We start from the raw sequence: 14,440 nt of genomic DNA, 5'->3' as shown, positions 1-14,440 counted from the left end.
CTGTTAACATGCCCCGTAGCTAACACGGCTCCGTTTGTGGGAACGGTTGTCACGTGAGTTCCCCGTATATTTTCAACGTGTCTTCGTGATCCTTGAATTTACGGTGCCAATATAAATCAAACAGTGTGGCAGTATTATGCTATAATTATTCTAGCAACAGATTTCAATCAATTACATTAAGCGACTGACCTGACAAATTATCTATTTTCTATTAATTGGGATGTTGTTCCATTAGTTTTTTTAGTCATTTCTTTAGCAAACGATGAATTCTTTGGATGCAATGTCTTAGCTATATGGTCGTCATGACCTGAATCTTCAAGTGTGGAAGCTGTCTGGCTCGTTGGTCTAGGGGTATGATTCTCGCTTAGGGTGCGAGAGGTCCCGGGTTCAAATCCCGGACGAGCCCGTGTTTTAAAATTTTTCTTAACAGTAAGATTATCAGTGTAATGGGGGGCAAACATCCAAATGAGGTCGAAAACACAAGGTACGCCTACAGCCATCGCTAGACCAGGGCACTCTAAGTAGGTCTATAGTTAAGATTAAGATTTTAAAATAAAAGGCTGTTTTATATATATTTGAAATCGAATTTAACGTAGTTATTAACGCAGAGGTAGACGGCACAACAACGCAAGCTTGCGTCGAGTAGCATACTTTTCACCTAGTTAAGAAACAGCTGAACCTGCTTGCAGTGTAACTTAAATTACAGACCTATTTGCAGAGTTCAGTCCTAGGACCGATCAAATTCACTCGATCTGGTTATTCGAGGCCTGGTTAATAAACACCCAAATAATGCAAAAAGCTAAGGGGCACCACTCAAATACTTTAAGCTATCAGTTAAATTAGTGGAACTGAATTTAAAAACACCACAATGGCATTGCATTTATGCAAAAATGCACAGACAAAAGTTTATTAAACGTTACATTGTATATCTAAAATAATAATACAATATTAGTCTGTACAGAATATGTCTTATTTCACAGTTTTATACAACGTCATAATATGATTCCCTTTTGAACAGCAAAAATATGGCTAATTTGAATAAGACAGAACTGGAGATATAAAGATTCACATCTTCATAGAAATGCATAATATTTGATGAGATTACAAATATATAAAAATCATGATGCATATAAATCATTTAATTTCCCTTTCAATTGTTTTAATCCACAGCACAAAACACATACATATATATATATACATATATATATATATATATATATATATATATATTACAATTTCCGCTATAAATTTTTCAGGAAAAGAATTCTCAGGGAAGGTTTATGTAACGTTCTTTGAGGCTGCCTGTATGCTCTCTGCTACTCAGACAATAAACGCATCCGCCTTCTTGCATTCTGCAAGTCTCTGACTCTTCTCGCAACTGTTTTCATCCGTCTGTCGGTTTGTACTGTTCATCTTTCTCATCTGTTTCTCATGACTGAGCTCAGTAGGCCTACTTCAAATGAAACTTTAATATCAAACATCCTTCGATAGACAACAGAATTTAAATAACAACGCAAGATAGGAAGAGGACTGAGATGAGAAGTGCCATCTATGGTCTGTTGTGAATTTCTTGCTTGCTAAGAGGACTTGTTGATCATGGTTATTTAGCCACTAAAGTGTTAAGTATTTTCCCTAACTTCCCGATAGATATTTGGCTGTCAACTCAGTTTAAAGTGCACATTCCCTTTTGTAAGTCGTGCGCTCCAAAAAACGGTTCACAGAAAAGAGATTTTCAAAATCTTGAGAAAGAACACACGCACGTCCTAACACGCTTCTTTAAGCACGCACAAAATGTCAACGAAAACTACAGACTACAGCCAGACTAAACTCGTTTCATTAATGCCCCGTTTAAATGCTTCACATTTAGCCATAAATACAGACACCATTTAATGGAATTCCGACTGTTCCCCAAAGCTTCCACCAAAGATCTCGATGGATAACAACCCTGTACAACCCAGCATTCGTGCGTTATTATGGTTCGACGAATATTCGCTTTTAGCGAATATTCCAATCTACCGCCTATACATCATCATTAAATAAAACGACCTTCCCATTTTTCTACATGCCATATCATAGCAGCTAACTATGTTTAACTGTTTGAGCAGCTGTGTACGCTTTTTCTGTGAGATATAGCTAAGCTCCTACTGTTTTAACAACTCGGCACCAAGTGGCCATACGTATTGTCCTGGCCTCAGGACCGCTACTTTAACTCGCCGTGACCTATAGACCAGCATTCGTATGAAACATCGTTACTAAAGCTGATGTGCAAATAGGCCTACAGAGTTGCATAGGTCGAATGTAGTACACAGTACTTACATATTTACTCAATAAAGATTAACTGACACGCGGATAAGCTCGTACTGCTGAGACTGGTACTGATGCTGTGAGAGTTTGCTGTCGATGTCCTCGCCAAGTTCGGTGCGAGGATACGTTAATAGGCCTGCAAGCTAACGCCAAAGATTCTCTCCGCTTCTGAACTAATAAAAATAACTTGGGTTTTGATATAGTCTTAAGAGTAGACTTACCGCTCAAAATAACACCATAAGACTAACCCATACGATGACGAAAGGAACAAATGAAAGCCTGAAAAACTAATATAAAAAAATAATGATAAGATCTGGTCCCGCTCATGCACGATAGATTATACTCACGTTATTCGTGATGGTTACAAAATTACTGACATACACGTTTTTCCTGACTAATATAAAAATAATTTCACATTATTTAGGATAGATACTGGGTGCGGGTGCGCTACTGTTTGTGTGTATGAGAGAGAGAGAGAGAGAGAGAGAGAGAGAGAGAGAGAGAGAGAAAAAGAAAGAAAGAAAGAAAGAAAGAAAGAAAGAAAGAAAGAAAGAAAGAAAGAAAGAAAGAAAGAGAAAGAAGCCCTTTGACCAGCAGAGGGCGAAACAAAATTGCTGATATGATTGAGGCAGACAGAGGGTGAGGTTGTGGGCACGTGCGCGCGTGAGTGTGCTTGTGTGTGTGTGCGAGTGTGCTTGTGTATATGTGTGTGAATGTGCTTGTGTGTGCCCAGATGCTTAGAACAGGATGAATGCTAGAGACAGAGAGAAATAAAGACGACTGCCGAAGCAGAAGTTCCATAAGGTGGCTCACGCCTCAATATATAAGGGTCTTTACTGTCAGGTTCCATTTAAAAGCAATATTCATAGCAATAGAAACATTTTTCCATGGCAACCAGATCAGGTCCAATCCATGGTAACAGGGAGGTGAAGAGGAGTGGAAGGAGTCACCTCACTTTACACCTCTTCTTTTATTTAATCGCTCACTTCAACCTTTTCCTTGTGTGAAGAACAAAGAACAACCCCTACACCCTGATAATGACACTGTCCATCTGCCGTCAAGTGGCAGCTAAACTGAAGGTGCTTTTTTGTGTTCACCCTCGAAGTGGCAGCCCTGTAGTCGTGGCTCAGACCAACAGGTGGCGTTTCTTGTGGAGAGCGAGGTGGTCAGAGCGAGAGAAGTTGCGGTCACAGTCAGGACACTGGAACGGCTTCACACCCGTGTGCTTGCGGTAGTGACGTGTCAGCTCGTCTGAGCGTGCAAACTTCCATGTGCATCCCTCCCACATACACTTATATGGCTTCTCGCCTGCAGACACACACACACACACACACACACACAAATAGAACTTTTAGTAACATGTATGTGTGGGTGTGTGTTTATGTGTGTGTGCATGTGTTTACCCGTGTGTGTGGGTGTGTGCGCGCGTGTGTACCTGTGTGTGTGCGTCTGTGGGCTTTTAAGTGCGAGCTCTTGGTGTAGACTTTATTGCAGCCGCCGAAATCACAGCGATGAATGCGTCGTTTCTTCAGAGGATCTGGTGACTCCACCTTACGGGTGTGCACAATCACTGAATGTGTGTTCGCCCTGTCAGCCAGAGAGAAGTAAACATCACCAGTGAATTTATATTTATGCATAGTTCAAGATTTAATTCTGTCCGGAAATGACACGTTGTAATGAAATATCCTATGCAATCGAATTTTCTATGTTTCTTGAACTGTTTTTTTATGTTTCAAGAGCCCATCCTTAGCCTAGCACGAGTCCATGCGATGAGAAGATTAAGAAGGTGGTTTAACTGTCACTTTTCGCTTGTTGCGGCTCCGGGTATTTGCATCATGAATGTGAGAAGCAGCAGTCTGCTAAACGTTCAGATGCAGTACCTAGTATGACCACAGGATGTCAGTGAAAGCAGGATTCTGTGTCCAGAATACACAGACAACAGTGAGCTTGAATTCCGGGTCTACTACTATTACTACTAATAATCATTGTTGTTGTTGTTTTGTTTGTTTGTTTAATTTTTAAAAAAATTAATAACATGCTTCCAAATCAAACTAGTTCATAATTTATGTTTTCCTGGTCATTTGCTGTTGTGAGAAAATTGCTATAAAATCTGTTTTCTGGAATGATGTGTTTGGGCAGGTCTGTTTTCTGGAATGATGTGTTTGGGCAGGTCTGTTTTCTGGAATGATGTGTTTGGGCAGGTCTGTTTGAAGGATATTTTTAGGTTCTAAGAGTGAAGGCCTGAGGTGCAAAACACAGCTGTGACACATGGACACACCTTCTCAGTCCCTGCCCTGACCAAACTGTAATTAAAATGTACCGTACTGCGTTCTCTCCCTCTCTCATCACACCTTCTCTCAGTCATCTTGGTCTTTCTCTTTCATCATTCTCCCATTTCTATGTCATTCATTCTCCATTTTCGCATTTTGCTCCTCAACGTGCACATTTTTCTGGCACCCAACCCTATTAGGGAGAATTATTGTACCCTCTCTCTCTCCTCATTTTCCCTATATCTCTAATGGGTCTGGAAGTCTGATTCATTCACTCACACACACAGGCACAAATACACACAGACACACAGGTCATTACACACACACACCGCACAGGCATACAGGTTATTACACACACACATACACACACCGCACAGACACACAAGTCATTACACACACACACACACACACACACACCGCACAGGCATACAGGTCACTACACACACACACCGCACAGACACACAGGTCATTACACACACACACACACACACACACACACCGCACAGGCATACAGGTCATTACACACACACACCGCACAGACACACAGGTCATTACACACACACACACACACACACACACACACCGCACAGGCATACAGGTCATTACACACACACACACCGCACAGACACACACCGCACAGACACACAGGTCATTACACACACACACCGCACAGACACACAGGTCATTACACACACACACACACACACACACCGCACAGGCATACAGGTCATTACACACACACACCGCACAGACACACAGGTCATTACACACACACACACACACACACCGCACAGACACACAGGTCATTACACACACACACCGCACAGACACACACCGCACAGACACACAGGTCATTACACACGCATAGATCAACACAATCGGTTGCAAATGGATGCTTGGAGACGTGCTGTCGTAGACGTGCATACTGAGAGATTTTATCAGTCCCGCAGAGGGAAACAGCAGCAAAGGTGCAGCCACACACACACACACACACACACACACACACACATATATATATATATACCCGTGTTCAAAGACACACACACACCCGTGTTCAAAGACACACACACACCCGTGTTCAAAGACACACACACACCCGTGTTCAAAGATACACACACACACACACACACATATATACCCGTGTTCAAAGACATACACACCCACACACACACACACACACACACACACACCCGTGTTCAAAGACACACACACCCACACACACACACACACACCCATGTTCAAAGACACACACACCCACACACACACACACACACACGTGTTCAAAGACACACACACACACACACACACACATATATACACCCGTGTTCAAAGACATACACACACACACACAGACAGACACACATATACACACGTTCGCATATTCATACACAAACACACACATTTACATGCTCAAAGACACAAACAGACACACTGACCAACACACACACACGCACACACGCAGTACCCACCAGAAGACCGCACCTAGTGCTGTTGCTATTCCAAACGTGATTTGGGTCAAGTAAAGTTTTCCTCTGTTTAATGGAGAAAAAAAGGGCTGATTGTTCCGCTGACTGTGCAGCTCCTCCACCTGCTTCCTACATCACCCAGCAGTTTACAAAAGAGGGCGGTGAACGTGTACATTCACAAACTACGTACTGCTTATTTTAATATAAAAAAGGAAGTGAGTAATCAAAAACACTGATGTCTGGCACTGATGTTTTAGTTAAACTACAGCTAAAAGTGACTGACTTCAGATTAGCACAGTATCCTACTTCAGGGCAGTTCCAGCCACCAAACACTCACAGGGGCAACGGAGTTGACTCACACGGCACGGAAATGACTCACTCTCTCCGCACATACCAGTGACGATGTATATCTTTTATCTTGCAGAGTGCATGTATGTATACACGCACGTATAGGTGCTTCTGTTTGTAATAACAGACCCCTGGGTCATGTGTAGGAGTGTGTTTTTTATGAGCAGGTGTACAGTGTTGACACACTCAGCATACAGTGTCCTAAAAGAATGTGAAGAAATTACAGAAACAAGCCCAGACTGGCCTCTCTCTCACACACACACACACACACACTTTGTGTACACCCCCCACCACACACAACCATTATTCTTTACCAAAAGGCCTCACCAAATGGTTCTCTGTCTTTATTAAGTCATAAAAATGCATGGTACAGACCACACAAACAGTGTGTTTATGTGTGTGTACATGTTTGTATAAGAGTGTGTGCGTATGTGTGTTGTTGTGCATGCATGTGTGCATAGGTGAGTGTGAGTGTGAGTGTGTGTGTGTGTGTGTGTAAGACAGTTGTCCCACTCACTCGTTGTAATTCCGCGGTATGGGTGGTGATGGGATTTCCTGGCTGTATGTGCTCAGAGAATGCTCAGTGCGGGGCTCTGATTTGATTGGCTGGTTGTCTTGGCAGACCTCTGATTTTATGGAAGACACTGCAGGTAGAAACAGAGATGAGCCTTTAGAATGGGTTTCTTAAAGCTTATGACTGCACTGACTGTGTGTGTGTGTGTGTGTGTGTGTGTGTGTGTTTATATGTGCACACGCATATATACATTGAGCGCACATATACCCCTAATCTTTAATCGTGCCTACCGGCTTTGAATGTGGTGGCACCGCCCTGCTGGTCATCAGGTGTAGTGGGTGACAGCATGAGGGGTGAGGGCAGGAGAGGGGGTGGGTAGAGCAGGGGCATGGAGGGCAGCATGACGCTGGGCAGGACCGGGATGAGGCCAGGACCTGCTGTGGGTACCAGCGGGGTCAACACCTAGACACACACACAAACACACGCACACACACACAAGAAACACCCAAACATTTATTACTGGAGCCGGGAAGAAATATTATTTTCAGCAATGGCATAAGCACTATGTTTACGCAAAAAATAAACATTTACTTATTCAAGATTTATTCAGATTGTATTTCATTAGGCCTGTCTAGGCAAAAATGCTCACGGTGGGAAACGGCAGCGTCATGGGCGGAGTCAGGAGTCTGGGCTGGGGTGACCCGGAAGTGGATCCTGGCGCGGAGGCGGAGTGGGAGCGGGACGTGGTGATGGGGCTGAGGCTCCCGTGCGGGGACGGAGGCGTGGCTCTGGACGAGGAGGAGGAGGAGCAGGACGAGGAGGGTGAGGAAGGAGAGGGCTTCTTGCCCAGCGACAGGTCCACGGGCTCCAGCTGCGAGTGTGCGGGGCTGCGAGGGGGGGAGGGGCTACTGTAGGGTGGGCAAGAAAAATGGGGCGGGTACTGAGGGGCAAACTGAGGGGGGTACTGGTGCACGGCCAGGATGACGCCGAAGGGCTCGGCCTGGGAGCTCACCAAGGAGGGGTAGCCCTGAAATAGATAGAGGGGAGGAGAGAGAGGAGAGAAAGAGAAGGAGAGAGAGACAGTAGAGAAAGGGGAAGAGGGGAGAGGGAGGCAGAGAGATACACAGTAAATATCCTGTCAACTAGTCTCTCTCACTTACACACACACACACAGAGACACAGACAGACACACGCTGTGTGGGGAAGCTGTGAGCTTGGGGGACAATAAAGATGTAGAAAAATCGCTTTTCCGACTCTAAAAAAAGTGACTCGGAGCCAAATGCAACTTCCAGTCCCCTACAAAGCCCTAACCTAATAGGAAAGGAATGCATGTCCATCTGGAAAGAGAGCGAGAGAGGGAGAGAAGGAGAGAGAGAGAGAGAGGGAGAGAAGAATAGAGAAAGGAGAGATAGAGAGAGAGAGATTAAATACTTTAACTTCTGAATTGCTACTGTGATGCAGCATAAATTATTTGCCCGTATTCTGAACTTCGTGTTTTCATTAAGGACGTGTTGATCATGGGGTTAACGCGCACACTCCGGCTGGCTGCTTCTACCGCCTGCGTGTTTTTCTGATACACCGAAACAGTACAGCTCACTAACGCACGCACGCCCGCCCGCCCGCCCGCCCGCACGCACGCAAAAGCTGCGGCGTGTTTGGCCTTCGGCCAGGTGTGTGCGCGATCCAGCGTTGTTGGGCGGAAAGGGGGGGGGGCTGTTTTCTCCTGAAGTGGATAAACCGGACCCTGCCACCCAGACAAGCAGGAAGAGGGTGGACCCAAACTCCACATTTAACACTTCGCAAGACCGCAGCTTTGTTTGTGTTATCCCAGGAAACGCGGCCACTTCAAAATCACAAGCAATTATTACACTTCACATAATCACTTACTCAACTCAATCAGCCAGTGGGATAAATCTTAAAGCGTGTCGAACGCTTTGGAAGCGCTACCGACGAAAACGCGGGATGAAAACTGTGCGCTCGTATTGCTATTTCTTTTTGTCTTGATCAAATTACAAAATTTTACATTATTTTTCAAGTCTGCCAGATAGGCCAATGTCCTACAGGCTTAATCCGTATAGCAAGCTTTCCCATGTATTGCACCAATGGCTAAACGGGGAACAGGAGGGGAGCAGTACATTGTCCCCCTAGTGGCCAATACCATAATCACAGTGTCTGTGTATTTGCGAATCATTTTTTTTTACCAAAGCTACAAATATCCAAGCCTAGTTCAAAAATGACTGAATATTTATTAGTAACACTCATCAAGTGATCAACTTCTGATGGATCACAGACCTAAAGATCCTGCTGTTTAATGGCACCTATGTGCATGAAGTTTCAAACGTGGTCCAGTACTCACCATGTCCATGTCTGCCTTTACTGGGTAGTCACACATGAGCATGGCTGCTCCCACTGGAATTCTGGAAAATGCAGAAAAACGGGAGATGAATCATAACACTGTTTATGAGAGCACAAAGAAAAAGAAATGTCTTCCTGTGTTCATGAGCGGGTAACAGCGATTGTTGATTACAGAATGGGTCATTTTACAAGACAGAATACTCTCACACCCACCTATTCACACACACACACACACACATATCCCTCATTCTAAAATCATCAGAGGAATGAGCGGGAGGGAAGAGAGGAATTTGATGGATCGAAGGATTACAGGGGACAAAACAGAGGTCCAAAAAACAAGAAGAAGTGTGTGTGTGTGTGTGTGTGTGTGTGTGTGTGTGTGTGTGTGTGTGTGTGTGTGTGTATGTTTGTACACGCATGGTTACATAAGTAACAGACTATTGACAGAAATGCAACGATGTAAAATATCACCATATTTCTTTCTCCTCTTCTCACTCCCCTTTTCACTCCATACTTTCTCTTTTCCTCTTCCTCTCTAGCGCTCATTACATCCATGTAGTAACCGCAGTGAGAATGGGGGGGGGGGGGGGGTGAATATAAAACTGTCAATACTAGATCAGAAACCCTCAGGAGGAAAATGACTCACGATTTTAGGACAGATCCACCCAACATTACAACATCAGCCTAAACACTGCCAGGCAAAACCACAAAGATGTGATTCTTTAGAAATTAGGTCTCAAATTTGTTTTAGTTCATTACATTTAATGTAAATGACAGTATTAAATTTATTCTAATGCCTTGTGTATTAGATATTAAAAATTTAGACGCATGTAAGCGACAGACCACTGCAGAAACCAAATCCAAAACCAAAATAGGGCCAAAGAAATGAGAATGCTCAGAAGAGCCTAGTTGCTTTAAGTCAAGATGAATCCAGGTTTTTTGGGGGGTGGTTGGTTTTTCTGTGTTTGTTGTTTGTGTGTGTATGTGTACATATTTGGTTTAATCTCATTTGCTGAAGCATAAGCACTGGAAAAAAACAAATGTGTAGCTTTGATGTCCTGAGGTCCAGTGACACCAACCCTGTGAACACTAGCAGTGCTGTTTAGAGAACACGTGTGTATGTTGGGGGAATTATCTGTTGTGCAACTACTCTTTGATATAAGACGTGTGACTGGTCCTGCAATTCTGCTCCGAGCGGATGCTCTTGGTTATTTAGTGATGTCTGCTCGTAAATGTTTACAGAGACGGAGGGAAGAGAGAATGAAAAAGAGAAAGAGTGGAAGTGCTGTCACTTACACATTCAGTAATGTTAACACGCACAAAAACAAGTCCAAGAGAAACACACACAGAGTAAAATTCATAGGCATACTAAGTGCATTTCACAGAACCAAGTGCAGAAACACCCACACACACACTACCCCCACACCTCTCACACACAACCCCCCACACCTCTCTCTCACACTCACTACCCCCCCACACTTCTCACACACACGCATAGCTCTACACAGTGATATGACCCACAGGAAACAGCACAAGGGCGAGGCTGCATGGAAACGACAAGGGTGCAACCACGCCTAATGTCACTGGAGATGCACACACACACACACACACACACACACAGATACACAGTTTGTGAAAGAACTGCCACTCCCATTACAGCTACCCCATTTGGGGTCAGGTAAGGGTTAACAGTCACTCACACACAAACACACACACACACACACACACACACACAGCATCTAAGTTCATACTGGCAGCAGTTTAAATGCCAAACAGTGGTACAATTCCATTAACACGGAGTGAGCGTTTATTACTGAAACAGCTACAGGTGGCTGAGAACAAACCCACCTGACCTTTACTGCACTGGGAATAAAGCCTGAGGCTTAGCAGTGAAATTGACCTTTGACCTTCTTCGTTTCAAACTCTTGTTTGACAGGCCTCATTGGCTCTGTGTCACCCAGCTCTCATACCACAGGCCCTAAAATACCTCGCATTTCATACCAGCTCTTCTCGCGCGTTTTGGTAGTCAAAATATTGTTATTTACACTTTGATACGATGTGGCGAAACAAAAAGCGCAGCTCTAAATACCACACTGAGGGCGCGTGAAGTGTGAAGGGAACAGGAGCTGAGCTTTTCAAACACCACCTGACAAACGCACGGGACTGACACGGTGCACGAGCACAAACCGGCAGGTCCCATTCACCCGTGCGGGTTGAGCAGTGAAATCAACATCCGCAAACGCAGACTCCAGCTCTCGCACATCCGTCAAATGCGTACATTTCTGTTTTAGCACCAGTCACAGGCTAGGTGTGCGGATATTTCGCAATCGGTAGTAATTATGTGCAGATCTGCCTGTCAGTTGCGGTGCAGATTCACAGAGGACTATACATCAAATCTTGCAGTTTAATTCCTTAATTAATCTAGAGCAACAAAGCGCCCTTTTATATAACTGACAAAATAATTATACAGTGTATGTGCAAGCACTACACACAACTCAAATACCCTAAAAAAATCTCATGCAGTCTTACAGTCAATACATCAGACTTTATCAAAATAATGAACAGGCAATGAGGGGAGATTGAGCACAATTGTTAACTAAACATGCCATAGAATCATGTTTATTAGCGTGTGCCAATCAGACACAGTTGGGAATTGTAGATTTAGTAAAACCTATCGCAGGAATAAAGTATAAACCTAAACCTAACCTATAGATAACATCAAAAAGAACTCCCTTCCCTCTTAGTTTAGCACAGTAAAACATGTACCTTTGGTTAAAAACCACTTTTCCTGGTCAGGACCTTTTGCTGGTGCCTTCCTTTTCATTGAAAAACATTTTTGTTCTGAGAATTTACTAAACACACACATTAACCTTGTGGGCCATATTTTCCTAGTAAAACGAACAGTGCCAAGAGTTTGCCATTAGAGGGAAGATGGAACAACTCAAAACCTGTGTGTTTCAAACATCGAGGTCGAACTTGTGGTCTCCCTGGTAACAGGACGGGGGGGGGGGATCCCATGGAACAAAGTCACGGCTCTGAACAGAACGCGCGAGACTAACTGCTGACCTATGAGCAATTTCTTCGTTCCCAGGCATGTGAAAGAATAGTCATTCTGTGATCATTCTACAACATGCTTTGCAATTTGCAGTATATATGTTTTGAGCCCGTGGAGTCACATGCACGCCCACCCACCACAAAACCTACAGCAGCCGCACGAGCCAGGGCTGGACAGAAGAAGGTGAAACAGAGGTTTGGCTCAAGTGCAGATTATAGTGCAGAAAAGTTAGACCCACAAAGTATTACTTGCCAAGAAGTGTGTGTGTGTGTGTGTGTGTGAGAAGGAGAGTGAGTGAGAGAGAGGAGGAGGAGAGGAAATGTGTTATTATTATTTGTATATACTGAGATTTTTTTCAGATGGGGAGCAGGTTCCTGTACCTAAACCAGGGAAAGAGCAGGAGAGACAGATTGATAGAGTGAGAAAGAGATGGAGAAGAAAAAGTTACATTAAAACAAAGCAGATTCTCCTCTGTCCTAGGACACATTTGCCAAGTAAGTGTGCCTGCACAGGTGTGTGTGACCAGGAGATAACATTGGACTGTTGATTCAGTGTAAGAGGCATGTGTATGGGTGAAGCGTGCATGTGCGCGCGCGCGCGTGTGTGTGTGTGTGTGTGTGTGTGTGTGTGTGTGTGTGTGTGTGTTCCCCCTAGGCAGCCTCCCCTCGAAGGCTGAAAACAGGAAAAGAGGCTCCATGTGCCAGATGGAATGTGTGACGCAAGCTTGAGCCTTGAAACAAAGGCTCGGGATACTGCAACCTCACTGACCCAGAGAAAGAAGAGGAAAGAGGGAGAGAGAGAGGGGGAGGGAGAGAGAGAGAGAGAGAGAGAGAGAGAGAGAGAGAGAGAGAGAGAACAGCAGAAAGAGGGTGAGAGAGAGAGCGACAGAAAAAGAGAAAGATGGGAACAGAAAAAAAAAAACGTATTTTTGCTCTATATACACACAATATATTATATTGCTTTCATGACAACGAGCACGTGCAGAAACTGAAATGCACACTCATGCAAACGCACAAACTGGTCAGCTGGTCTTTATGCAGACAAATATAATGAGTGGAGAAGAGCCGTGGAAGAATTCTCTCGTACGCAGAGGTGCAGAACCAATAATAACGAACACCAATAACCGCGCGCAAAGCTAAATCTCAGCTCGTGCCACACGCTTAAGTCAACAACGTTCTGAAGGCACGTTAAACTTTGCCCTGTAACTTTTCGCTTTGCGCAACAGGCTTCACAATCGTTTCGTTTTAACCTGGGTTTTGATGTAGCACTGGAAAAAAAACAACAAAAACAAAACAAAACGATGTGATGTGTCCAACTTGATTTAACCTCCATGGCTGTGCGATATCTGTGAATAATTACAACAAAAAAAAAAACTCCAACACCACTACGTATTGCAAAATGACATTAGGTAGATGAATCAACAAAAAAGCCCTACTAAATTCACAACAGCAATCCATACATTGGATCGTAAACCAAGAGTTTGAATTAAATGAGCTTCTCAGTCTACCCAAATCTACCTACTATAAATTAAATTTCCCTTTGGTCTAGAATGAAAAACGCAATAATCGGTCCATTAATTAATTACAATTTTTATGTCTTTACGGTGAGACTTTCATACTAAAAAGCAAAATAGCGAGAAGAATCCTAACCTATATGACAGAAAAAACTGCGCCTCTGACTTATGCCAAAGGGTCTATAAGACCCCTTACTATCTTTGCGCCAAACGATGGATGACATGACGTAGCTTATCAGAGAAAGATTTAAATTCAGTGACTACAAGAAAAATTATTCCAAACGCACGGCGGACATTATTCCAATCCGACAGTGAAAATGCAATAGCTGCTATCGCCAATTTTGATGTGAAGTTTCCGCATATGATAAAGTAGAGTTACTCACTTCTTGATAAAAAGTGACGTCGCTGCCTTCTCCTTACTGGTTTTAAAAGACCGAACCGAGACAAAACGACGCAAAAGTGATAAGGACCAAGTCGTTGTCAGTAACTGTCGTGCGCAAAAACAGTCCAAATGACAAGAGTGAAGCTCCAGGAACGTTGATGGCGACCGGACAAAACCTTGTAAAAGCTAAGAAACTTTTTTTTCTCGTCGAAGTGTTTAAAGTCTACCGTGTG

The 14,440-nt window shown here is 43.8% G+C and overlaps 1 protein-coding gene and 1 non-coding gene across 2 annotated transcripts; one reads left to right on the top strand and one right to left on the bottom strand.

Moving 5' to 3' along the window:
• The first annotated feature begins 334 nt into the window (after positions 1 to 334).
• Positions 335 to 406, top strand: trnap-agg (transfer RNA proline (anticodon AGG)). Its single transcript has one exon. It is a non-coding gene; the product is annotated as a tRNA-Pro (tRNA).
• A 2,693-nt stretch (positions 407 to 3,099) lies between these two features.
• Positions 3,100 to 14,343, bottom strand: klf3 (Kruppel like factor 3 (basic)). The gene is made up of 7 exons (XM_081714310.1): positions 14,209 to 14,343; positions 9,259 to 9,319; positions 7,552 to 7,929; positions 7,193 to 7,364; positions 6,906 to 7,032; positions 3,740 to 3,891; positions 3,100 to 3,612 (listed from the first exon to the last, which is right to left on the bottom strand). Exons 2-7 carry the CDS (start codon positions 9,298 to 9,300, stop codon positions 3,431 to 3,433), a joined length of 1,053 nt encoding a protein of 350 aa, XP_081570436.1. The 5' UTR covers positions 9,301 to 9,319; positions 14,209 to 14,343; the 3' UTR covers positions 3,100 to 3,430.
• Positions 14,344 to 14,440: the final 97 nt, after the last annotated feature.

This window comes from Electrophorus electricus, chromosome 5, assembly GCF_041902795.1.
Source record: "Electrophorus electricus isolate QZ-2024a chromosome 5, ASM4190279v1, whole genome shotgun sequence".
NCBI lineage: Eukaryota > Metazoa > Chordata > Actinopteri > Gymnotiformes > Gymnotidae > Electrophorus > Electrophorus electricus.
The sequence above is the reverse complement of the archived record's forward strand: the minus strand, read 5'-3'. Positions and strand labels throughout refer to the sequence as shown.